This window comes from Lissotriton vulgaris, chromosome 12 (genome assembly GCF_964263255.1).
Source record: "Lissotriton vulgaris chromosome 12, aLisVul1.2, whole genome shotgun sequence".
NCBI classification, from domain to species: Eukaryota; Metazoa; Chordata; class Amphibia; order Caudata; family Salamandridae; genus Lissotriton; species Lissotriton vulgaris.
In genome coordinates this window covers 759,515,100-759,540,133 of record NC_141700.1, presented here as the reverse complement: position 1 = coordinate 759,540,133, position 25,034 = coordinate 759,515,100, and the positions used below count along the sequence as shown (strand labels likewise).

Here is a 25,034-nt window from a genome sequence, read left to right as displayed (position 1 = left end):
GGTTGTTCAGTCTGAAGGCTTTGAAATAGCTGGCGGTAAATGAATTTCAATTGAGCCACATGTTAGCAATTCAGCAGCTATGTGATCTGGATCCAGACTGTCAAAGGTTCAGTTAGCATTCTAACACTAGGCTAAATTAAAGGCCAGTAAGTGTCCATGATTATGAATAGCAATTTAAAAAATTTGGCATAATACCATAGTTATTTTAATTTGCTAGTACAGTTTTAAGTGAACGGAATGCAGAATCTGTATATTTGCCCACCCATGAAACCCGAGCACCCGCACGAAATCATTATTAGCATCCTGGGACCGCCACTGAGTCATTTCTAGGAGCCCAGGACCCACGGCCTGAGCAGTTTCGATGATTTGAACCGCAAAACAATACACAGAGGCCACTCATCGTTCATACTGTATTCTACGTGATCAAACTGCACTGGTCCCACAGATCAATGGGAGGATATTAACTTACTTTATAGCCTCCAATTTCAAATTCCTTCACATTTACAGAATGTTCATAAAATGTTCAATTGTAGATTTTGCTTTTTTATTTATATATCATTTAACAATCTGTTAATAATATTTAATTTTCTAAGCTGTCGCAGATCCCCTGAGTAGACTTTGTGGTCACCAAGGGGTCCCCTGACAACAGGTTGAGAGCCACTGATCTAGGGTGTGGCTGAGGAAAAGCGTGCAGCAGCCAGGAGACCAGGATTCACCTGCAGTTGCAATGAGAAGTGTCAAGCAGGATGAGGAGAGAGTTCAGGTTATTTGAGACCAAAGTGTTTATCTTTATGTGTGGGTACTTTGTAACTAACACAGCACCAATTTGAAGGCTCCATGCCCACACAAGGAAAGGGTGTGCTGCGCAGATGCCAATACAGGGAAGAAGGGATAGCATCTTATTGATTTTGCCATGTAATCACCAGTAACATTACTTCTCCAATTGTTAATTGCTCACTGGAAAATGACGACTAAAGCAATGCTGTGGTTTGTGCTTTCGCTTTTAGGGTCAGTCGGCCTCCACAGACCTTAGATGAGCTGGGTACAAGCTTACGCCTCCATGAGACCCTACAGAACGAGATGCCAAAGATTGAAGCACAAATTCCACCTATTCATGAGCAGTTTGCAATCTTGGAAAAATACGAAGTAGCCATCAATGAAACAGTAAGTTCAGAATTCCGTGATCAGTAGTGCCCTTGTGAGGTTATATTAATGCATGTATAGTTAGGGTGTTCGGATAATCAAGGCCACTGGAATTACGTGATTCTTAGGCACTTTTAGCATCATTATTCATTTAGCACATTTGCCACATAAATCTCCATCTTTTCATATTTTGTAGATTTTTAAAAAAACTCTACAAAATGAAGGGCCATGTGGTGCTGTGCAGGTGTTGCTGAAGTTATTTAATTAAATTAAATTGCTGATTTCTGGATTAAGGATTTACATTTGTGCTAATGAGATGAGTCGTTTGCCCAAAAAGACAATATGGTAATATGGAAAAACAGCAAAATAATACTGAAACAGGATGTTCCTTATTAGGAGGCATAAATTACCATTTTTGCTTAATAGTTTAGTCATCCAACAAGCTGTGTGAGACCCTTTACTGGGAATTTCTGACCCTCTGCTTAAGGTCAGTAAAATTAGCCGTGAATTAGACTTCATCATCAAAGTGTTACAAGAACAGTGCTTTGGGGAATGACTGAGCATCTATTGAGGAGTGTTTGGCCAGTGTGTGGGATGAATGAAACACCACTAATATGCTTAAGGACAGTGGTGAAATACAACTCAGAAAAGAAAAAGCAAGAATTCTGATAATTAAATACATTGTGCACTTCCATCCACAATGTGATAAATAAACTTACGTTTTCTCTGACAATTTCTTGCCATATCATTTCTTTTATTACTAATTTCATGCTCGCCCCTTTCTCTGCACGCATCTTTCTTTCTCTCTCCCTCAGAAATCCTGTTCGGGTGGAGCAATTCAGTGGGTTCACTTTTTTTGGTTGGACTACCTTGTTTTTCTCGTTCGATTGATACCCGGTATCAGTCAATCTCTTCAGGTCAGAGATAAATTATTTGGATATTTTCCAAACTTTGTTCTGACCCACAGAGCCTGTCTGATCCTGACTTTGGCTGGTCCCAATCGTAGGCACCTGCCCAGCAGTCATTGTGGTATGAGCTCTTTTATGCTGATCTAGGATGCCTGCATCATTTAGGGTTCCATGGGTAGATGTCTCAGCAATTGCACCAATCCCTATAACTCTAATTTTTGATTATTTTGGGGTTGTGCTCGCCACTTCAGTGAAAGTTTCTTTATCCATGCATACTATGGTCACATTCCTGTGAAATGAAAGAGAACTCACTGGGCCCTCTCTCATCTCAATTATATCTTTCTTTCCTTTGGATTCTTTCGCTTGTATAAATCACTGGACTTGCTCTGAGGAGACTTTCCTCTGTTAGGGGATAATGAATTTCACCGCAGATGGAGGACCCCAGCAGCCCTTGGCTCAGAATCCTCTGGCTTAGGCATCTTGAGACTTGCTAGCGGCTTCTCCTGTATCCTCTGTCCTAGCAGTGCTTAATGATACACCTTGTTTTACTCCCAGACTTCGAAAATCAACTTCCCCTAGTATTAATGGGACCGGATTTATTTTCTACTCACTCACCCCTCTTCTGTGAGTGACTCCTTCATGAAACGCAGGCCACTTTTGAAAAAGGATTCTCACTTTAGTGTACAAATAAGAACCAGTCAAAATATGTGTAGAAGAACTATGAGACCTTTCTCTGGCAGAACAGTAAATAGCATCCAGAATACTTAAAGAAAGGCTTAGCAAGAGTTCAACAACACCACTCAGCGCTCCAGGTTCATTCAGTTCATTGACTGTGGGAGGAGGTAATTACACGTGCTTTGGCTTTGGCTAGAGGCATGGCTTTCTGCCAAAGAAGGCAGACACAGCCTGTGTCGTGTTTCTGCCCGTTAAAATCTCACTGCTCACCTAGCCCCTGACCCTGTGGCATGAAGGATTTGACAGCAAAGCTGGGGTCATCCTGGACCGGTGCCTAGATCGTGATGTGGCCCTCCGAGGACTTTATGGATGCCTCAGGGCCTGACTAGGCTCGTGGCCTGGTATGGAGGAGGAGGTTCAGGGAGAGATTTCTGCGTTCCAGAGGCCACAGAGTGTGTTGGGGGCTCCCTGGCCCATTGAGCATATGTCAACCCCTGTGGTGGATGCAGGGTCTCTTCTCCCCTCTTTGGTATCCTGATCACTGGACCTTCAGGGACTCTCGCAGGGACTGTCGGCAGTGCCCAGTGACTTACAGCTGTTTGCAGCCCCTTGGGAGGAATCCATGAGCCACCCTAAGGGCACCTGGAGTGTCAGGCTGGGGATGGTACAGAGAGAATTTATGAAACTCTTGTCGCCTTGGTGGAGGGGTCCCCGTCTGAAGTGTACATTGCTGAACTCTAGCAGGAGTGGCCTTGCCACATATGTGCACTGTGTGGCAAGCCAGGAGGAAGGTGCATATTTCAAGACTTGAACCCACTCTGCCCCGCAGATTGTACCCTGGACCGTTTGCCACATATACAGAGGCTTGAGCTATGCAGTGAGGCCAGTGGAGATCGCCATATAGTGGGGCAGAAACAACTGACTGACCTGGACAGATGATGGGTAGGAGAAAATGCTGCGTCGGGGAATGCACTGGAGACCCTAGGATGTTTCAGATTACGCATATCCTGGTTTAGAATTAGATGTGGAATTAGCCGTATGCCTCCCTTTAGCTCATAACCGTTGATTCTCCTCCCTGAGTGGCTCCTCTTGTCTCGCAGCTGGAGTACCTCTGTGTGCTTAACTGGGATTATTACCTGCCTGCTTGTGCTGCCTCCAGTCGGTTCCCCTGCTCAGATTGCTGGTGAGTCAGTTAGACGTACTGAAGCCTTGGACTTGTAGATCGTGCCGACTGTCTTGGGGCCTCATGAAGCTCCTCATGGATGGGACTTTCATTGCTTCTTTGATCGGCAATGGCTAAAGACAAAAGCTCGCAAGCCATCAAGCAGGCACCATAGACCGCTATGCCCACGTTGGAAGGTTGGACCAAGTAGAATTGTTAAATACAATCAGCACTGCACTCTTGCAGCTTGCCCTGGCTTTAAGCATCACAGTGGAGACAGCTACAATCCTGTTGACTATCATTTCTCCCACAGAAGCCCTTGAGGTCAAAGTTGGTGCAGTGGGCTCTGATGTTACTTTGCTAAAGCAGGACCTTGGGCAGGCAACGGACACAATCATGAAGGCTGAGGACAGGGTGTTGGATGTAAAAAAAATAGTCAAAACCCGACTGAAGTGTCTAGGCTCCCTGCGGCGTTCAGGGGACTAGAGGCTTGGTTGTGAAATGCAAAGAAACAAATTAAGGTTTGGGGGATTTCTGGAGAACTGGGCAAGTGTCCCTCCTGAGAAATTCACAGAAAAGGGGTTGCTGACGTTGATACCTAGTGGAAGACTCTCCACAATCATAATAATTGAATATGCACATAGGGTGCTTCTGCAGAGGCCCCCGCCAGGCGGGCCCCACTGCAACCCTATATTATAGTAGCCCATGATTGCTTATTTTGTGAACTAAAGGGACAGATCTGAAATCGACCACCTTGGTTGAGAACAAGATACGACAACCTGCGAATCACGACAAATCATGATCTTCCTGGTTTACACAAAACTAGTTCAGCAAAAACCAAAAATCTTTTGAGGATGCTAAAAGGAAATTTGGAGATATGAACATTTTTCACATGCTCCTTTGCCCCTCCAATCTAAAAATCATGCTGCAGTCCCAAATATTCTTCTTTGGGTGGAGGAAAGACATGATGCCAGGCCATATAAACATTTGCCTTTTGATAACAATTTGACGCACACCATTGAAACTCTGTAGTTGAACATTCTCAACCACTGTCATATTAGGAATCAATCTTGATTGATGATGTGCAGAGCGCCTCGTACCCCACCTCGACTTAATACAGAGTGAAAGAGGACTATGTGAGACCTGGCACACATAACCAGGAGAGTGTTCTCTTAAAAACTGACATGCCTGGTGGCCTGTTCTTTTGGAAGTAGCACCCCCCTTGTTGGAGCAAATCTTGTCATCATTCACAAAACAAAATGGTTTTATAGGGTCATATAAAGGGGAGGGGTGGGCAGTGTAGTGGGGCATGCAGCATTGGCCCCTACATAGTGAAACTCCTCGGAAGAAGTATTTACTTTGCTCCAGTGTTCTATTGGGATTGGGGACAGTGGGCTATCCATCAGTGAGACCTGGTAGTTCTTCTGTCCAGTTGGCGGTGGTCTTTTATTTATCCAACAGTGCTTCATATTCTTGAAGTGTAGGTTGGAGCAGGGGTTTGGCTTTAATGGAGAAACGTTTTACTTTGTCAGCTCATTACACAGTGCAACGCACTACACATGTGGTCTTGTACTGCTACATACCCTTGCCTTCTCCCCTATGGCTCAGCACAACCTAGTACTTTTTAAAAGACAGGTACCTATTCTCACCTCAAACATGGGATTGCTCCACCAACCGGCTGCCATCAAGGGACGAAGGATTGTAGTTGTTGACCAGCGGGAGCCCTCAGAGCCAGCTGCTGCCGCCACGCCTCGCCGGACCCGCTTCGCGGGTCCCGCTTCGCGGTCAGCAGCGGCCAGACCAGTTCTACAAGGGGTGTTTCTGTTTCTGTTTCTGGCTTGACCGGCAGGGCTGCGAGCTAGTAGCGTGGGGACTCCAAGGTCCAGGAGCCCACGCGCGCCCGTCTCCATCTGGGCTGCTCTCCCTGCCGGCCCCATCCCCACCTGAACACTGAAAGCACCACCGCGCCCCTAACTCACCGGATTGCTCCACCAACCGGCTGCCATCAAGGGACGAAGGATTGTAGTTGTTGACCAGCGGGAGCCCTCAGAGCCAGCTGCTGCCGCCACGCCTCGCCGGACGCGCTTCGCGGGTCCCGCTTCGCGGTCAGCAGCGGCCAGACCAGTTCTACAAGGGGTGTTTCTGTTCCTGTTTCTGGCTTGACCGGCAGGGCTGCGAGCTAGTAGCGTGGGGACTCCAAGGTCCAGGAGCCCACGCGCGCCCGTCTCCATCTGGGCTGCTCTCCCTGCAGGCCCCACCCCCTCGGCCTCCAATCCAATAACTATAAAAGTCGGACAGCCTCCCCGCTGCGCGGGAGCGCGCGGGAGGGCGCCGGGAGAAGCCCGGGACAAGGGCGGGACTGTTTGAGGCCGTTCGAGGACTGAGAGGACTGGACTGGCCCACCCCTCTAGGCTCAATATTCTTGGTAGTTATATCATTAACTGAGGGGAAATTGATATATCTTCGTCACAGTGCCCTAGTGCTATGGATCCAAGGGTAACCCGTAGCAAGTCTTCTAAACGTGGGTCACTGATCAGTGGCCCCATGGATGACTTTATAACCCGCACTAACATAGCCATAGACGAAGAAATATCTAAGCTCCAAACCCGGGTCTCGCTAGAACTAGATGCCGCAAGAAGAGTGTCCCAAGTAATTGCACTTTCCAAGAAATCCTCCCTAGGCCACATAGCCACCTCTGTTACCCCTGAGCGCCCAGCCCGCCTACATTGCATAGTCGCTCAGGTAGATGTTCACCATTCACCGACCCCGGCTATTCCCGTACCTGCCTCAGGAAGTGAGGATGAGGATATTCCATCGACACCTTTTAGTGTGCCCATCCCTGCTCCCATTGTATCTCTCCCGAATCTGTCTCATAATATCTCCAGTGGCAAACAACCAAAGAGGAAACGCAATTCTCGCTCAGCTTATTTCCGTAAGAAAGCGAAAATTGCTGTTCCAAAAGATCTGCCCATAAATAACATCACAGCATCTTATGCTGGAGCTGAGTTTACCCCTAATACCCAGTCATGTAGTGAGGGACAGGGAAAAAATCCATCTATTCCCCTCCTTAATACCACAACAGGCGAGGGTCCTGAAGTAGACGGCTAACCAATAACAATAAAGAATTTATAGAGGTGGTTTGGGACACACTTAAAAAACTTTTGTCACCTCTGGACCTAAGACTATCAAGGATAGAAAATAACTTGTTAGAAATGGAGAAGAGCATTATTGCGCTGGCCACTCTTGGGCTGAAAAGTCTGGAAAACCAGGGCATTATTGCAGCTGACCCAATGCCACAACTTACCGCACCCCAAACCAATCTAGCTTCCTCTTCAGTACCACCTATAATTAAACCCGTTCCTAAACCAAGGACACTCACGGTGGAGCAAGCTCGTGTGGTAAAATCGATTACCTATGCATAATTTATAATCAATAATCAATAAGAATAACTCAGAGAAATAAGAGGCAAAATCCGGGATATTGAGGTTAACTCAAAAGGGTTTTATTCCTGTAAAAGGAATTGGGTTATTGGCTCGAGCCAAGGTGGCATACCATTCCGTCACCACACAGGTTCGGGAAGGGGCAGACAGACAACATATTATTTACAGAAGTACATATATATAGTCAATGCATTACATTAAGCGAATAGGCAGTAGGCGTAACAGCTGGAAAAAAGGAGATAAAACATGAATACGTCATAAAAAAGGCGTTACAATAGGCGTGCATAAAGGCGTGTACTAGAGACGTCATTTATCATGAGGTCACAAAATGGGTGGATACATAGGAGAATCTTACAATGTCAGCAGAAATTCATGACACAGATGCGCGCGCAGCAGATTGACGTGAATCTGACGTGTAACTGGAGGGTGAAGGGGGCTTGACACTTAGCACTACAAGTGTAGACATAAGTCTGGGATGTCAGATCAACCTGATCCCAAATCGTATCTAATATCGTATGTTTTAAGAACTGTAGTGTCTGGAAGGGAAAAGGTCTCTCGGGCAGAGACTACTCTATACTGTCTGCGTGTATATGCGTCTACGTGTCGGCATGCGGGGTGAGGGGGCATGGGCCTACCATGGCAACGGAGTCTATGAGTTACTTGCACGGAGACAGAAAGACCGGGCCCAATGCTCCTGCAGCTGGGAGGATGTTTTACTTGAGCTGCGAGACAGGAATGTATTTTCGAGGAGTGGAGCAGATAATTCGAAGGTTGAATACAGTCTTGGCAGGCAGAAGGCTGGGCTGGAGCCGCGCAAGGAGTAAGGCAGGGGTGACTGGTACAGAGGCAGCCTGGGTTGAGGCCCTTAGAGTCGGGAAGCAGGAAAAAGGTTTAATGGCAGAATCTGGGCCTACTTTCGCCAGAGCTGAAAAACGTGTAAAGTGTACCACAAAAAGACGGTGGCACGGCATATATAGGAACTGGATATTCAATCCGTTCATGGCGGATCTGAAAGAGGACATGTTAAAGATGGACGCAAATGTATTTGCGTCTTCATAGCTGACACAGGAGGGAAATCACATGCACTGCAAGCTAGTACATGGAGACGGTGGGGTACTCGCTGGGGAACACTACTCGATCAAAAATTATATTTCCTCATTCCCTCCTTGTTCCCCACGGACCCTTCATGATACATCAATTCTCATCAATTGATCAATCTGTTCACTTAACATCAATTGCTCTTCTTGCTTTTCGCGTTTTGAATGGGAACTTGGATGTGGAATACATGAAGTGGCACACAGGCCGCAAATCGCCGGTCCACATTGGAGACACAGGCAACAACTGAGTACTATGAGTAGGCCAATACCTAGGAGGGATAGGATCTTCCACCCCCAGGCTGATAGCGTTGTCCAGAACCAACCGGACCAAGTCCAGGTGCCTGGAGTCTGATGTATTAAACTTGCAATTTTATGGAGACGTGTAATAGCTTTGTACACGGTTGGCGCATTATTTGGGATGAAAACACAGCAACTTGACCCGATGACCTTACAAGCTCCACCCCTATCTGCCAAGATGACGTCAATAACGAGACGATTTTGAAGAACAACAACCCGCATAGCGGACTGCTCCTCCGTTAAGTTACCTAGGGCTGAAGTGGTCTCAAGCACCACTGCTTCGAGGGTTCTGGTTAATCTACGGATTAGTTTACTATTGGAAACAGTACCTAGGTAGGGGAAAAAACCTTTGTTGAAATCTGTGTATTGTTCCCATGTGGTTTCAGTATAATCGACAAGTGGGAGATCTCTTCGGAGTCTATGCTTGACCAGATTAGTGTTTCTATGGTAGTCAGGAGGGGCTAGGAAAACAGGTGGCAGAAGGAATGCAATGTAACAGGTACCATCCCAATCTAGAGGCAAACGGACATATGCAGTATGGCCGCAAACAAAATAGGAATGACGTAAAGCCCTAAACGTGGATCTACCATGATCACTGAAATCGACCACAGTAGTACATTTACTATGACCTAAGTGTATGGAACCATTCTTGCGAACACATAGTTCACCAGTAACTGGCAATACTGCCATAGCAGGTAGAACAGGAGCAGCTTCAGATTCGACAGATAAAATCATGAATGTAACTGTGTAATTATCTAATCCATATACTTCATTTTCTAGATCAGTTCCAGTACCAACGGGGAGTCCCTCCTTGTCAGGGTAACATACTTTAAGCAAGGCTAAGTTCAGGTTTCCCCAAACCCAGTTACCTTCGTAAATAGCAGCATCAGAAACTAGGGCATTGAGCATTTTGAACCATGCACCACATGTGCCATTGTGAGTGAACGGATACGGAAAAAGGGGAAGAACTCCCTTGTTTTCTTGGTAGGGAGGGAGTCGACCACATATCCAACAGTTTGTAGCATTGGTAATCTGATGGGAGTGATGTAACATACTAATGAAAGTGTTGTTGCGCAGCGCAAGTCTATAGGATAACTCGTGTGGGGGTAATTCACTAAAAGAATGTTCGTCAGTAACATTATAAGCAGATTTTGCACGCTTGAATATAGGATAATATATGTGTAACAAAACACTAGCAGTAATAACCAGTAAACTTAAGAAAAACATGATAAGTAGTGTCACTATACAGCGACTGCGAAGTGATTTACAATATGCATTCTTTTTATGTTGTCTTTGTCTATCTCTCTCTCTATCTCGATCTAGGGGATACATGTCAGAAACTAATTTAACCGATTCACCTAGGGGAGGACTTAAACAATTAAACTGTCTGACTTGCTAGATCGTAACTTAGTTCTGTATTCTTCAGAAGCGGATTTCTCAACCAAAGGGAGTTTTGAGTCTGAGTCAGTTTGTGTAGGAGGGCAGGGCTTAGAGACCAAGTCCGTAGGAAGTCCGTGGAATTTTTTAACGTGGCTGGAATGCAGCCATCCCTTCCTGCCCTCAATCTTTACAGCTGTCCTCGTCGTAAGCAGAACCAATTTCGGGGCTTGCCAGCGGGGCTCCAATGGACTTCTCCGATCAAAGTTGCGGGTGAACACGTAGTCACCCGGGACCACCTCGTGGGGCTTCACCTCCGTGTTGTCGGGAAAGGCTGCAGCTACCTGTGAACGACAAGATTGTAGTGCAGACATCAAGGAGGCAAGGTAATCTGTCAGCATAAGACAATCAACATCAGTTATTTTTCGTGGTATAGGCGTCCCCCACATATTCGGTGGTCTACCAAAAACCACTTCGTACGGGGATAGCCCAGATCGGGAATGGACCACCATCCTCATATAGAAGAGGGCGACCGGCAAGGCAACTATCCAGTCCACACCCTTCTCTCTACAGATCTTGGAAAGTCGGATTTTTAATGTCTGATTATGGCGCTCCACGAGACCTGCTGCCTCGGGATGCCGGACACAATGGAACTTCCACTGATAACCTAACAGAAGTGTAATGTGTTTCACAAGTTCGGATGAGAATGGCTGGCCATTATCTGAGTACACGATACAGGGCAAACCATACCGTGGGAAGTATTCACGAACCAGCTGCTTGGCAGTGGTCGGGGCAGTGTAATCAGGAACTGGGTATGCTTCTATCCATCGGGAAAGAGCACATACGACTACGAGGACATACTTGAATCCTCGGCAGCGTTCCATCTGGATATAATCCATCTGGAGTATTTCAAAAGGGTGATCGGGAGGCTGAAATCCACCTTGTTCTACGGGAATGCTTTTACCTGGATTGAACTGACCACAAATCATGCAAGTACGCACTTTCTGCTTGGCTGCTGCCCGTAAGTTTTTATTGGACCATATGTGTTGAATACTGTCTAGCATTGCCCTCTCTCCTAGGTGTGCGGGACTATGTATCGTGTTAATGATGACTTGTACCATAGAGTCGGGGAGAAACCATGTAGATTTTCCCTTCGTCATCCAACCCTGGTCTGTTTGGATCCCTCCTAGTTTAGCCCATTCCTTAATTTCATCTGGTGTTGCATGTGATTGTATGTCGATTACATCATGTGCGGGATCCCTGACTGTCATGCAGTGCGATGGTAACACTAATTGTGTCTGATCAATTACGTGAGTCCGGTTCTGAGCAGTTTGCTTTGCTGTTCGGTCTGCCAGGTCGTTACCCTGGGAGATGATATCAGTAACCTTTGTATGTGCCTTACATTTCATGATAGAGATTGCAGTGGGTAGATGTACTGCATCTAACAGGGCTTGAATAAGGGGACCGTGTTGGATGTTGGCCCCATGAGAAGTTAAGTAACCTCTCTCTCGCCAGAGGACTCCAAAGTCGTGAACGACTCCGAATGCATAACGTGAATCAGTATATATGTTGACTTTCTTATTTCGGGCTTGAATACATGCTTGTGTCAGAGCAATAAGCTCTGCGGCTTGGGCTGACAAAGTGTCAATACAATTGGTTTCAATAACTTCAGTGTCTGTCGTGACAGCGTAAGCTGCCACTAATTCACCTGTCCTTGTTCTCATACATGAACCATCCACATAAAGTGTCAGGTCCGGATCTGGTAACGGAACATCTGTCAAGTCTTGTCTGGGTTTTGTTGTGATAGTAATAACTTCAATACAATCATGTGCCAATGGATCTACTCCATTTACTGGCAATAACGTGGCAGGATTTAATGTGCTGCAGCGTCTGATTTCGATGTGTGGTTGAAACAATGTCAGTTCGTAACCTGTCAATCTTGCTATGGTCAGGTGTTGGGTCTGAGTTCGATTTAAAAGGACTTCTACAGAATGCGGAACCTGTACTGTCAATGGATGTCCTAACACAATAGCATCACTCTGTCTAATTGCTAAAGCTGTTGCTGCAACTGATTTCAAACACGCCGGAAGGGCCTGGGCTACTGGGTCTAATGTGCTAGAAAAGTAAGCACAAGGCTTGTGTGAACCTGCTTGTTCCTGAGTGAGGACTGACAAGGCAGTACCCTCACGTTCTGTGACAAAAAGTGTAAAAGGCTTACTGTAACATGGTGTTGCTAAAACAGGTGCTTGACATAAGGCTTTCTTCAAGTCTTCAAAAGCTTGTGTATGTTCCTGAGTCCAAGGGAGGACAGTCGAAGTCGCTGCCTCCTGTGTCGTTAACTGAATGAGTGGTTTCGCTAGAAATGCATATTGGGGAATCCATTGTCTGCAGTATGAAGTTAGGCCTATGAAAGCCCGCACTTCCTTTTGTGTTCTGGGTGGTGACATGTTTACAATTAACTGAATGCGATCAGGTGTGAGCTGTCTCCCCACTTTGGACAGCAAGTGACCCAGGTACACAACTTGCTGAACACAGAATTGTAGCTTCGAAGGAGACACCTTGTGTCCCTTGTCGGCCAGAAAGTTCAAAACAGTCAGTGAAGCATTTTCACATTCGGGTTCGCTTCGAGCGGTGATCAGCAGATCATCGACATATTGAAGCAGGGCAGTGTGAACTGGCATGTGGATACAGTCGAGTTGCTTTTTCAATGCTTGACTATAGATGCTGGGGCTTTCTGTGAATCCTTGAGGTGCACGGGCAAATTTAAAAGATCGTCCATTTAAACTGAATCCGAACAAATATTGGCTCTCTGGATCAATAGGGACACTGAAGAAGGCGTTCTTGAGGTCAATTACAGTAAAGAACGTCGCTTCTGAATCAATAGCAGTCAGTAATGAAGAGATATCTGGGACCACAGGGTACTGCGGTACAATACATTTATTCAATTCGCGCAGATCAATAACTAATCGATAAACAGGTGGAGCATTTGGGTCAGTACGTTTAAGAACAGGAATGATAGGAGAATTACACACATTGGAGTCAGTCTCCACAACCACTCCTTGTGCAACGAGCTCGTCAATGATTCTCAGTAAAGCCACTACAGCATCTGGGGGTAACTTGTATTGTCGAATTCGTGGTAATACCGCTCCTGCCTTGAGTGTGACTCGATATGGGGTAATGTGCATGCAACCTACATCAGTGGGGCCCTGTGCCCACAAGTGTGCAGGGACGTTCTGTAGCCGGGGATCCATATCTCTCAATACATAATGGCCTTTGAAATCTCGCAAAAACAATCGTACTCCCTCCGGAGAACAGCATATAATAGCTCCTAGAGCCTTCAGTGTTTTTATACCTAACAGGTTTTCTGGACATGATTTCGTGAGCAATAAATCTGTAGTCCGTGTCAGAGGACCTACTGCAAGAGGGAGGGGTTGTGATACTTCATTAATAATGGGTTTTCCTGAAAACCCAAGGGACACGTTCTGTGAGCCTGAGAGGGGTGCCCCTGGTACTTCGTTGTGGCTTATCGTGGTTCTGCTTGCCCCTGTGTCAATGAGAAACTTTCTGTCTTTCCCTAATACTTGACTATGTACATAAGGACCATTTTGATCTACAGGAACTTCAATAAGAGGCAAGCGGAATTCCCTCTCTAGGCTGTTTCATGTGTATCGCTGATAATCAGGGTAATCGTTCTGCGCATACTGGTACATCTGCTGTGTTGTGTTTTGTGTTGCGGTAACGGGCTGTTGTTGGGGTATCGCTACGGTCTGTGTAGATGCTGGCATGGGTGCAATATGTTGTATATTCTGGGGTACTTGTTGTGAGGTCTGATCTTGTCTAGGAGGACGCGGTCTCTCTTTAGTTTTACCCGTGGCGATGTTGTGTTTCAGAACTGCACAATCGTTTATATAATGACCTGGCTGTTTGCAATAATTACATACACCCTTGACAGGAACTGTTGAATTACTGGGATGGGTCGCACCCTTTTTCTGACCGTCGGCAGGAACCGACTGAGCAACTAACATTTTCATTTTTGTATCCTTCATACGTCTTTGTTCATGTTCTTGTTCTTCTCTAAGTCTATTCTGGTGGTACTGTAACATTTGTAACATTTGTGAAGGAGTATTAGCTTGCCAAGTACTTTCTACTTTCAGTACTCTATTCTTAACCTGGGGCAAAGAATTCTCGACTAATTTCGTTACAAAAAGATGTGGATATGACTCGCTACTTGCTTTCAGACCGCTATTTATGCCAAAACATTTCTCAAATCGTGTATAGAAATCACTAGTGTCTTCATCAGGTTTCTGTTTGCATGCTGAAATAGCACCCCAATCTTCCTTTTTCGTACTCAATAAACGTGGCAACACTTGTACTAATAAACCTGGTAACGCTTTAACTTTGTCTCCAAGCCCTAGGCCTGGCACTCGGGTATCTTCTTCATTTTGTAATCCAGCCCAATCAATCTTTGCGTCTCCCACCTCCCACTCTTTTTCCTTGAGTTTCTCGTATATGCCTGGAGGTAGTAGTACTTTCAGTATTTTCATAAGGTCGGGATAAGTGTAATCACCCATTAATAACATATCCTTTATTTCGCGGTGAAACCCTGCAGGATCTTTATCATGACTGGGTACTAGTTTCTTCATTTCCAACAATTCAATTTTAGTTACAGGTGTATACACGAATACACGTCTAAGCGTGTGGTCTGCGTTCTGTACGGGGTGCACTTCTCGCAACGGATTCTGTCTATCCATATAATACATGGTTTTTCGTTCCATAACGGGTGCAGAATGGATCTGTGGACATAAGAATGTACTATACTTGTGGCGGTGTTCTAGAATTACTTTAATTAGATCAGTACTTCGACCTTTCCATCTGTTCGTGACTAGTTCTATTAGTATGTCAGGCAGAGGACCTGGATCAGAACGTTGGCTTTTATACAATAAGAGCAGATGTTGTATCATGTACATACCAGCTAAACGCTGATCACTCGGTGTCAAGTTCAAGAATGTATGTGCTAACGCATCATCACCATATTTCTCAGAGCTGTCAGCCCATTGCACGGCTGACCTGGCTAATTCTTGTTCATCCATAGAATCGAGTACATGGTACCCCATTCGCTCTTGAAGTATTCTGTCAGTGGCTTGGAACAAGTGTTCGGGTGTTCTAGGATTACACATGGCTTCCTGATATATCCTTTTACTTTCTGGGCGCACTGGGCGCATCGAATTACTATTAAACGGTCTTCCTTTACCTACGTAAGCTATCATTTCCCTGACCGGCAACTGTGAGTGTTCTGGTGTCTCGGCTTCCTCCTCTGGCTCCTCCTCTGAGGATTCATGTTTGTCGGAATCTACTTCCGGTACAGGCTGTCTTCTCTCATGCATCTTATTAATTGCAGTTCTGATTCTTCGGTACATATTATCTATACAGGCCTCTTTGTCATGCTGTCCATCTGTTATATTCTGACCCCATCTGTGGAGTGCTTTTACGTCCTCCGGGTTCATACCTGGCCTATCCACTTCTCTAATGAAGCAGTTTATAAGAAACCGCAATATCTTGGCTTTAGTATCCACTTTCTGATAGGTCATGGCCTCCTTAATACTGTCAGGCCCTACTCCTGTCTGAACAAACTGATATATTCTATCTAGGTGTTCTGTCATTCCAGGTAATGTCATTAGGAAGTTCGTGACTCGTCGTAAACGTATTGATGCGAGTAACATTCTCTCGTCATTCTTTCTACCGGGTACAGGATCATATCTGCAGTCTGCAAGGCGATCTCCAAGAATTGTAATATCTGTTCTAGGTGTACGCTGTTGCGCTATTTCTCTGAAACTCATGCGATGGGCGGCTGGCGGGGTCTGGAAACCTATCGCTCCTCCGGACGCGCCTCCTGAGGCGCCGGCTCCGAAGGGGTTAGTCGGGTTCGTATCAAGGGAAGTAGGTACAGTAAGAGGTGGAAGGAGTGCTGGAAGACCAGGAGGAATCGGGGGAGTAGCTTGTCGGGGAGGAAGAGCATAATTGTCCTGACCATCAGGCGCAGGCACTTGTGGCAATGCAGTATTAACGTATGCGGGAGCTACATCGTCTAAATAGGAGGAGAGGAAAATGTCCTTTGCTGTCTTCTGGTGCGTTTTAGTCGGGAGCAATGGGGGTGGTAGGTCCTTCGGTACTTCCGGAGAGGCCTTTGGCAAGCCCTTTGACAGGATGGGGAACATGCCATTCATCAGTGTATTTCGCTGTCTGTCTACTTGTTCTAATTTTACTCTGATACCTTCCTCAACTAATGTGTTCTCTAGGGTCTTGTCTGACTCCTCCTTACTCTTTTCTTCTAGTCTGTGTGCTTTTTCGGTACGCCTATGCGATTCTTTACGCCATAACTCGATGGCATCCTTCTGTGACTGTCTGGCTTTCTTTTTCCACAATGCTTCTTCTACTCTCATGATGCAATCTGCATCCCATGTCCCAGCAGCGGGCCATCTCTGATTCTCTGACAGTTCTTTAGTGTAATCCACCCATAAGTCAAGAAACAAAACGGCATCTAGGCCGTGCTTATGGTACATAAAGTACCCTGGAGTGTCCCTAGGTGGAACGGGAACAGCTTCTTCTAGAACCCCTTTTCGGGTTTTTATTTGTCTTAGTTTGGAAAACAACGGCATTCTGAAACCTGGCTACTTGGTTCTTACTTAGATATGAACATGAACACACTACACATAAAACACGTGTAAGTACAATAATGAAGATCGGACATTCACTCATACCACGACATCTGAATGACACATTAAAACATTTCGAGAACGACCCACATTTATTAATTACATTGAAAACCTACCAACCACGTGGAACAGGATGTACCGCTAAACAGTACAGATACACCTTACAGATGCAAACTAGATATACCGCTAAACAGTATAGATACACTGCTAAACAGTGCAGACCAGGCTCGTGTACCCGAACCTGTCTTGACCGGCACAAACTAATGCGCACGTCAGGATGCGTTCCTAGCAACGGTACTCACCAGGAAGCACGGAAACAGAAGGCCTCGGAAACCCTGGACTGGACTGGGCTCGGACTGGATTCGAACTCGACTCGCGACGTAGATACTTCGGAACTTCGGAATCTGGTGGGCCTCCGTATACCTCGGATCTTGCTCTCTCAGCTAGGCTCAGGTCGGGATCCTCCGCACTCCTCACCGCCTCGTATGGGTGTCGATCGCAGCCTCAGTCACCTCCGTTGGCCTGAGGGAGATACAGGAAATCCTGCGGGTACGCGTAGTTGTCCGTCCGGCTGTGGCAGGGGGCTAGGCCTGCAACGCACCTCCGGCGCGTGGGGTGGGGGAGGGGTCCCTGTTCGGGCGCCAGAACTGTGGTAAAATCGATTACCTATGCATAATTTATAATCAATAATCAATAAGAATAACTCAGAGAAATAAGAGGCAAAATCCGGGATATTGAGGTTAACTCAAAAGGGTTTTATTCCTGTAAAAGGAATTGGGTTATTGGCTCGAGCCAAGGTGGCATACCATTCCGTCACCACACAGGTTCGGGAAGGGGCAGACAGACAACATATTATTTACAGAAGTACATATATATAGTCAATGCATTACATTAAGCGAATAGGCAGTAGGCGTAACAGCTGGAAAAAAGGAGATAAAACATGAATACGTCATAAAAAAGGCGTTACAATAGGCGTGCATAAAGGCGTGTACTAGAGACGTCATTTATCATGAGGTCACAAAATGGGTGGATACATAGGAGAATCTTACAATGTCAGCAGAAATTCATGACACAGATGCGCGCGCAGCAGATTGACGTGAATCTGACGTGTAACTGGAGGGTGAAGGGGGCTTGACACTTAGCACTACAAGTGTAGACATAAGTCTGGGATGTCAGATCAACCTGATCCCAAATCGTATCTAATATCGTATGTTTTAAGAACTGTAGTGTCTGGAAGGGAAAAGGTCTCTCGGGCAGAGACTACTCTATACTGTCTGCGTGTATATGCGTCTACGTGTCGGCATGCGGGGTGAGGGGGCATGGGCCTACCATGGCAACGGAGTCTATGAGTTACTTGCACGGAGACAGAAAGACCGGGCCCAATGCTCCTGCAGCTGGGAGGATGTTTTACTTGAGCTGCGAGACAGGAATGTATTTTCGAGGAGTGGAGCAGATAATTCGAAGGTTGAATACAGTCTTGGCAGGCAGAAGGCTGGGCTGGAGCCGCGCAAGGAGTAAGGCAGGGGTGACTGGTACAGAGGCAGCCTGGGTTGAGGCCCTTAGAGTCGGGAAGCAGGAAAAAGGTTTAATGGCAGAATCTGGGCCTACTTTCGCCAGAGCTGAAAAACGTGTAAAGTGTACCACAAAAAGACGGTGGCACGGCATATATAGGAACTGGATATTCAATCCGTTCATGGCGGATCTGAAAGAGGACATGTTAAAGATGGACGCAAATGTATTTGCGTCTTCATAGCTGACACAGGAGGGAAATCACATGCACTGCAAGCTAGTACATGGAGACGGTGGGGTACTCGCTGGGGAACACTACTCGATCAAAAATTATATTTCCTCACTCGCGTTAAACCAAAGGCTTCTCCACGAGGCTCCACACGTAACTCGCAACATCCCAAACACGAAACATCAACTAGACCGGTTCCTAGTGAAACCCAGGTCCTTCCGGTTAAAGACAACTTTAGAGGTGGCTATATTGACCTCCCCCCAGAAGCAAACGACTATGTCGTTGTCATGACGGGTGTTCCAACGTTAGGTAATGGCCAATTTGAAAATCACTGGTCACTTAAAAATAAAATAATGCACTGGTTGAATGTCAACAGACCAATCCCCAATGGCAAAAGAAGCAGGGTATTGATGGTTCGCAGAACTCCCTGGGTAGGGCCAACGCTGAAATCCAGTCCGGGGGACTGCATAGTAGTGACCTTCGAAGATCCACACACGGCGCACCACATTTGTAGTTGGCCCAGTAATGAGGACTCCTTAGTCAAACCTAAGCTACTATCCTTTTTCTATCCTCCCCGACCTACCTGTAATCAGGGGGACAATTGGACATTGGTCCAGCACCACCAACGGCCGAATAGGTCTCGGGGCCACAGAGAGACTCTGCTACATTGGAATGGCCTCTCTACCTATAATAGATTTGGTGGTTTAGAGGAGGTGGACTGACTCCCTGTGCAAGCAGCCAAGCAACCCCAGAGGGTATCCTTAACTTTGCAAAGGCATCATTCCACGGATTGTCCTGCCCCTGAATCTGCAACAAGCCGAGGAGGACGATCCAACAACGCAAGGGTTGATGGGGTGGCAATGTCATTGGATAAAATAGCAAATTGTAACAGGGAAGACTGGCCAAACCCGCTCTGTGTGACCCCCCCTGCACCGACATCTCTTGAACAGTCGGATCCTACCTGCCTTGCCCCCTATGTGACCTCCAATTTCCAGAAAATCGAGCCACTTGTGAGGTCTTCAAAACCTGTGGGTGCGACTGTTTCTCTTATGCCCATGCCTATTGACTCCACCAAGGTCTCTCCACCAGCTGACTCTGTCTTAAAAATTCTATCCTGGAATGTGGCTGGTCTTGGTCGTAACTTTGACATTCCTGAATGGAACGACTTCCTGGAACCCTTTCACATCTGCCTCTTTCAGGAAACCTGGTGTTTGGAGCCAAGACACCGAGTGGGATTCTCCACCTTTTTTATCCCCGCAGTCCAGGAACAAGGATCCAAAGGTCGCCCGTCAGGCGGCCTTATTATATGGATTAGTATTGCTCTAGGCTTCAGGGTAAAAGAAAGAAACACCCAATCTTCGGATCTCCAGTGGCTAACGATAACACACAAAGGGGGAAGAAGCATGGAAGTCTTTAACATCTACCTGAGGGGTGCCAAGGCGGTGCATCCCATCTACCATCCACAGGTCTAAACCACAACCTGGCTGCCTGCGATGCAGATTCCCATATAATGCTCGCAGGGGACTTCAACTGCTGTTTTGAGCCCTTGGCCAGTGAAGATATCTTGGACACTTTTGAGGAGGACACCAGGAGAGGTGTTCCTATTTTGAATCTGGACCCGATTCCCAAATGGTCGCAAAACGCAATAGAGATCAATGCCCTGTGCATGGAGCATAATTTGCGACCGACAAATGGCCGATCCAAATCTGACCATATGGGTGCCCACACTTATAACAGACAAGACCACACGTCTAGGATTGATTATATTATGCTTAATTACAACCTCTGGCAGCATCACCTAGATATGGAGGTTATAGTGTCGGGTGATAGCGACCACAACCCCTTGTCGCTATCCATTTCATCTCCTTGGCAGGCTGGAAGGCAAGGCTTAACCGGTTATAAGTGGAAATCCTCCCATGAGTTAGTCCCCACAAACTGTAGTAGGCGCTTAAAGTGGGCAAAAGTCTTAGCCGATGACACAAGGATGGCCCAAGCAGGGACAATTTTGGAAGAAGTGGAGCCCCGGATGATCACTTTAAGCCAAACCGAGAACAAGATCCTACCTCTATTCACTGAGACTGTACTGGCGCTGAGTGACTTATTTATTGTTCCCCAAACTACTCGAAGGGGTCCCTTGAAATCATTGCCTAAACAGTCAGACAAGTAGTATACTTCAAAATGTCGTGAGGCTAAGAAGGAACTTGTTGTGGCACTAAAGTCCAAAGATGCAGTTGCTATCAGGGCTGCTAGAAAATTTTACAAAAAAATCATAGTTGAAGCTAAACAGATTTATGATTTTAACTTTTGGGGAGATTTAGTAGAGGCCAGCGCTAGGAAGGATGCCAAGAGGTTTTGGGACCTATTAAGATCTAGGGAAAAGCCCATTGACCAGCAGCTAACTTGTAACATCACAGGGGGTGCATGGTTCGACCATTTTTCGCAACTGTACTCTGCTCCCTCAGGCCCAGCCCAGGTAGCTTGTCCACCCATGGGTTTTACAACTAACCCCCCGTGCCATGATGGCCTATTTACCAACTTAGAAGTAGAAAGAGCAATCCAATGCATTGTCTCGAACAAAGCAGCGGGTCCTGACGGAATCCCAGGAGACCTAATTAAGAATTACCCATCTCCTTGGAGTAGATTAATTGCCTCGCTTTTGAATGAAGTGATGTTGGGTGGAGTCTTTCCTGACTCATGGAAGGGCGCTGAGGTCGTACCTATTTTTAAAAAAGGCTCTAGGGACGACCCAGCGAACTACCGCCCAATTAGTTTATTAGACTCCTCTCAAAAGGTAGCAGGAAAGGTGGTATTGGGCAGGATAATCGAGTGGGCAGACGAAAATCACATCCTGTCAGATCTCCAAGCGGGCTTCACAACAGGAAGAGGCACAATCGAGCAGACGTTCCGCCTTCTAATGATCTATTGGAAAGTGGTGGTGCTGGGAGGGGGCAGTCTGTATTTAGTCTTCATTGACCTGCGGACTGCCTTCGACCTGGTACCACGCGCACTTCTATGGAACGTCCTCGATGGGTTAGGCCTCCCCCCCTATTTGTTGTCGCTGCTTGTAAAACTTCACGATAGGAATTTTGCCCAAATTAGATGGGGTGCACAGGGAGAGAAAACATCTCGTATCCCCGTGGACAGAGGCGTCCGCCAGGGGTGTGTGCTTGCCCCCACTCTGTTTTCTCTTTATATTAACGGAGTGGTGGAGCATCTTCTACAACAACTATCAGATGCACCCACCCTGGCTGGAAGGAAGATCCCAACGCTCCTGTTCGCGGACGATACCCTCCTAATTTCAAAATCACCAATGGGCATCCAATCGTTGCTTTCCAGCTTCCAAAAATTCTGTAATGAAAGGGGTCTGGCCATAAATATAGGCAAAACTAAGTTTTTAGTCCTTAACCCGCCAAAAAAATCTGTTTATCCCCCGGTCCTAGATTCTGTCCCACTTGATCGCGTAAAAGAATTTGACTACCTGGGCATACGCATCAGTGATACTATGAGCTGGAAGGCACACCACCAAAAAGTCTTCCTTACCCATAAAAGGGTGGCAGGTGCGCTGCTCAAAGAGCAGCGAGCATCATCATCAAAACCTATTGGGGCTCCCCTAGATATCTATAGGGCAAGGGTTGTAAGCGCGGCACTTTACGGTGCTGAGCTGTGGGGCACTCAAAGAGTTGACACTCTGGCCCACCTTGAGAACAACTTCCATAAAGACCTAATGGGCTTGCCCCACAGCACGCCAACAATCCCATTGCTGATAGATGCAGGTACCCGGGCAATCTGCGACCAAGCGAAACTACGCCCACTCCTGTTATGGTCCAGAATCTGGAATGTGCAGGAATTAAGTAGTTACGCAGATGCCTTGAACGACATTTTGTCATTACCGGGTTCTCATAAGATCATCTGGCTTAGGGAGGTTAAAAAGCTGCTCTACAAATTAGGCCTAGGAGAGGCTTGGTCCAACAAATCTGCACCCACGAAACATCAGCTAAAGAAGGTCTATTGGGCATGGGTAGACAGTGAGAGGGCCCGAAGCACAAACCATTGTAAATCTGTAGCTCTGTTTCTGTCAGTCAAGGAGTTACCGTTAAGGGAACCTTATCTAGACACCATTCAGAGCTCAAGGGACAGAGCACTGTACATCAAGTTCAGGTTGGGGGTGCTTCCATTATGTGAGTTCACGTCCACTTGGAAACCGCCCGCTCAAACCGTACCCTATTGCCCCTTTTGTGATCTAAGGGTAGAGTCTGTGTCTCACATGTTGTTCGAATGTAGTGTCTATGTAGCCCCCGAGACGTAGGTGGTTGAAGCCCCTCTGCAGAAGCCTGGGAACTCGCTCTCACTTGGAAGCCCTGCGTATTTTACGTACAGATGCTAGACCCTTCTTTTCCACTTGCATGGCAAAATTTTTGGGTTGGGCTTGGCGTTTAAGAACTGCAAGAAAACTGTTAATCCAGTGAACAAGCCCACCCACCCAATATGCTGTTCTGGATATGAAATGTTTTTATGTTGATGATTGTTGTTAAAAATGTTTTTTAAAAGATGTGTAAATGCTTTTATGATATGTTTTTTTTATCGAATAAAGCTACTTACTTACCTCAAACATGAATGGTATTCTTGACAAAATTAAAAGGGGAATGTTCCCTGCAACAGAAAAAAACCTTAAATCAAGCATCCCATTTCTGCACGTATGTTATGTTATGTTACATACATTTGTAATGCGCACTGCTGCCCCAGCTAAGGGGCGTCCAGGCGCATGGCAGGTAAAAATGCAACACCACAGGAAACATAACAGAAAGGAGGAAAGAGATTTATTAGAACAAAAAAGTTTTTAAGACTTTACGAAAGACTAAAAGATCATCTAACAGCCGCATCTCTACAGGAAGGGAGTTCCAGAGCTCGGCTGCTCTGACCCGGAAGGAACGGCCACCGACCCGACACAGTCTGTATCGGGGAATCACAGTAAGTGCATGGCCCAAGGATCTCAGGGGCCGAGTAGGCACATACCAAGACAGAAGGTCCGCAAGAATTGGGGGACCTACCCCCCTCAAAATCTTGAACGCCACACACAGCACTTTAAACTGAATTCTGGCCTTGATAGGCAACCAGTGCAGTGATCTCAATGTGCTGGAGACAGAACAAGTACGGGGTAGGCCCACAATAGCTCTCGCCGCAGCGTTCTGGACGCGTTGGAGGCGGGTAATCTCAGCCACATTGGACCCTACAAGAAGAGAGCTGGCGTAGTCCAGGCGAGATAACACTGTAGCCTGGACTATCAGCTGCCTGGTGCGGTGGTCAAAGAACTTAAGAACAGGGCGAAGCGACCGTAAGATACCGAAGCAACAGGCCGCGGTTTTCTTCGTGTGGCCTACATAGCTGAGGGAGGGATCCATCCATACTCCTAATTTCTTTAATTCCGTGACCGGAAGGGGGGCCGGCCCCAGCTCCGTAGGCCACCACCTGTCCCCCCATAGCTCCGATCTCTTACCAACGATCATGATCTCTGTTTTCTTAGCGTTGAGCTGGAGACAGTTGTTCTTCATCCAGCTCGCCACCGCCCTAAGTCCACTCTGAAACCTGGGGGCATCCCGGTCCGCATCCCCGCTGATCGTAACCGCTAGCTGAATGTCGTCAGCATATGAGACCATAGTCATGCCCCATTGCTTGACGACCTCAGCCAGCGGTCTCACGTAGAGATTAAACAACGTGGGACTCAGCGAGGATCCTTGCGGCACCCCCTGTTTCAAAGGATGGAATTGGGACTGGAACGGTGGGACGGCAACGCTAAAGAAACGATCGTCTAGAAAAGACCGGAACCACTGGAGGGCAGGTCCACCCAGCCCAATCTCCTCCAGGCGATGCAACAGGATAGGATGCGAAACAGTATCAAACACGGCGCTCAAGTCCAATAAGACGAGCGCCGCTGTCTGTCCCGCATCCATCACCGTGCGAAGGTGTTCAGCCATGGAGAGGAGGGCGGTCTCCGTGCTGTGTCCAGCACGGAAGCCATTCTGGGTGGGATCCAAGATGTTAGCCTGGATAAGGTGAGCCGAAAGAACTTTGTTGACATGGGCCTCCAACACTTTGGTCGGCCACGGAAGTAAGGAGATGGGCCGGTAGTTTTCGGGTTTATCTGGATCCAGGGACGGCTTCTTCAGAATGGGAGAAACCACCGCCCGCTTCCAGCTAGCGGGTACCGTGCTTGACTCCAACGAGATGTTGATCAAGGAGTGGACCACGGCCCGTCCCACAAACGACTGCTCTCTGAAAAGGGTCGCTGTAAGCGGATCAGCGGGGGACCCTGATTTGACCTGCAGAGCCAGGAGGTCAAACCCCTCTGATGTCAGCGGGGGCAGCACGTGCAAGGTGGAAACTCCATAGATGTTGATCGGGGGCTCAACTGGAGGCCCTGTACAGGGGAACGTCCGATAGATGTTTTGGACCTTTTCCAGAAAAAACCGAGCAAGAGCCTCACAGT

At 46.9% G+C, this 25,034-nt stretch overlaps 1 protein-coding gene across 1 annotated transcript in view; it reads left to right on the top strand.

Annotated features, from left to right (window-relative positions):
- DNAH2 (dynein axonemal heavy chain 2) overlaps positions 1–25,034 on the top strand; it is a 2,538,822-nt gene that overhangs the window by 755,630 nt on the left and 1,758,158 nt on the right. Inside the window, exon 22 of the mRNA XM_086946066.1 lies at positions 1,008–1,164. Within this exon, the coding sequence (XP_086802192.1) occupies positions 1,008–1,164 (157 nt within the window). The remainder of the gene's footprint in view (positions 1–1,007; positions 1,165–25,034) is intronic.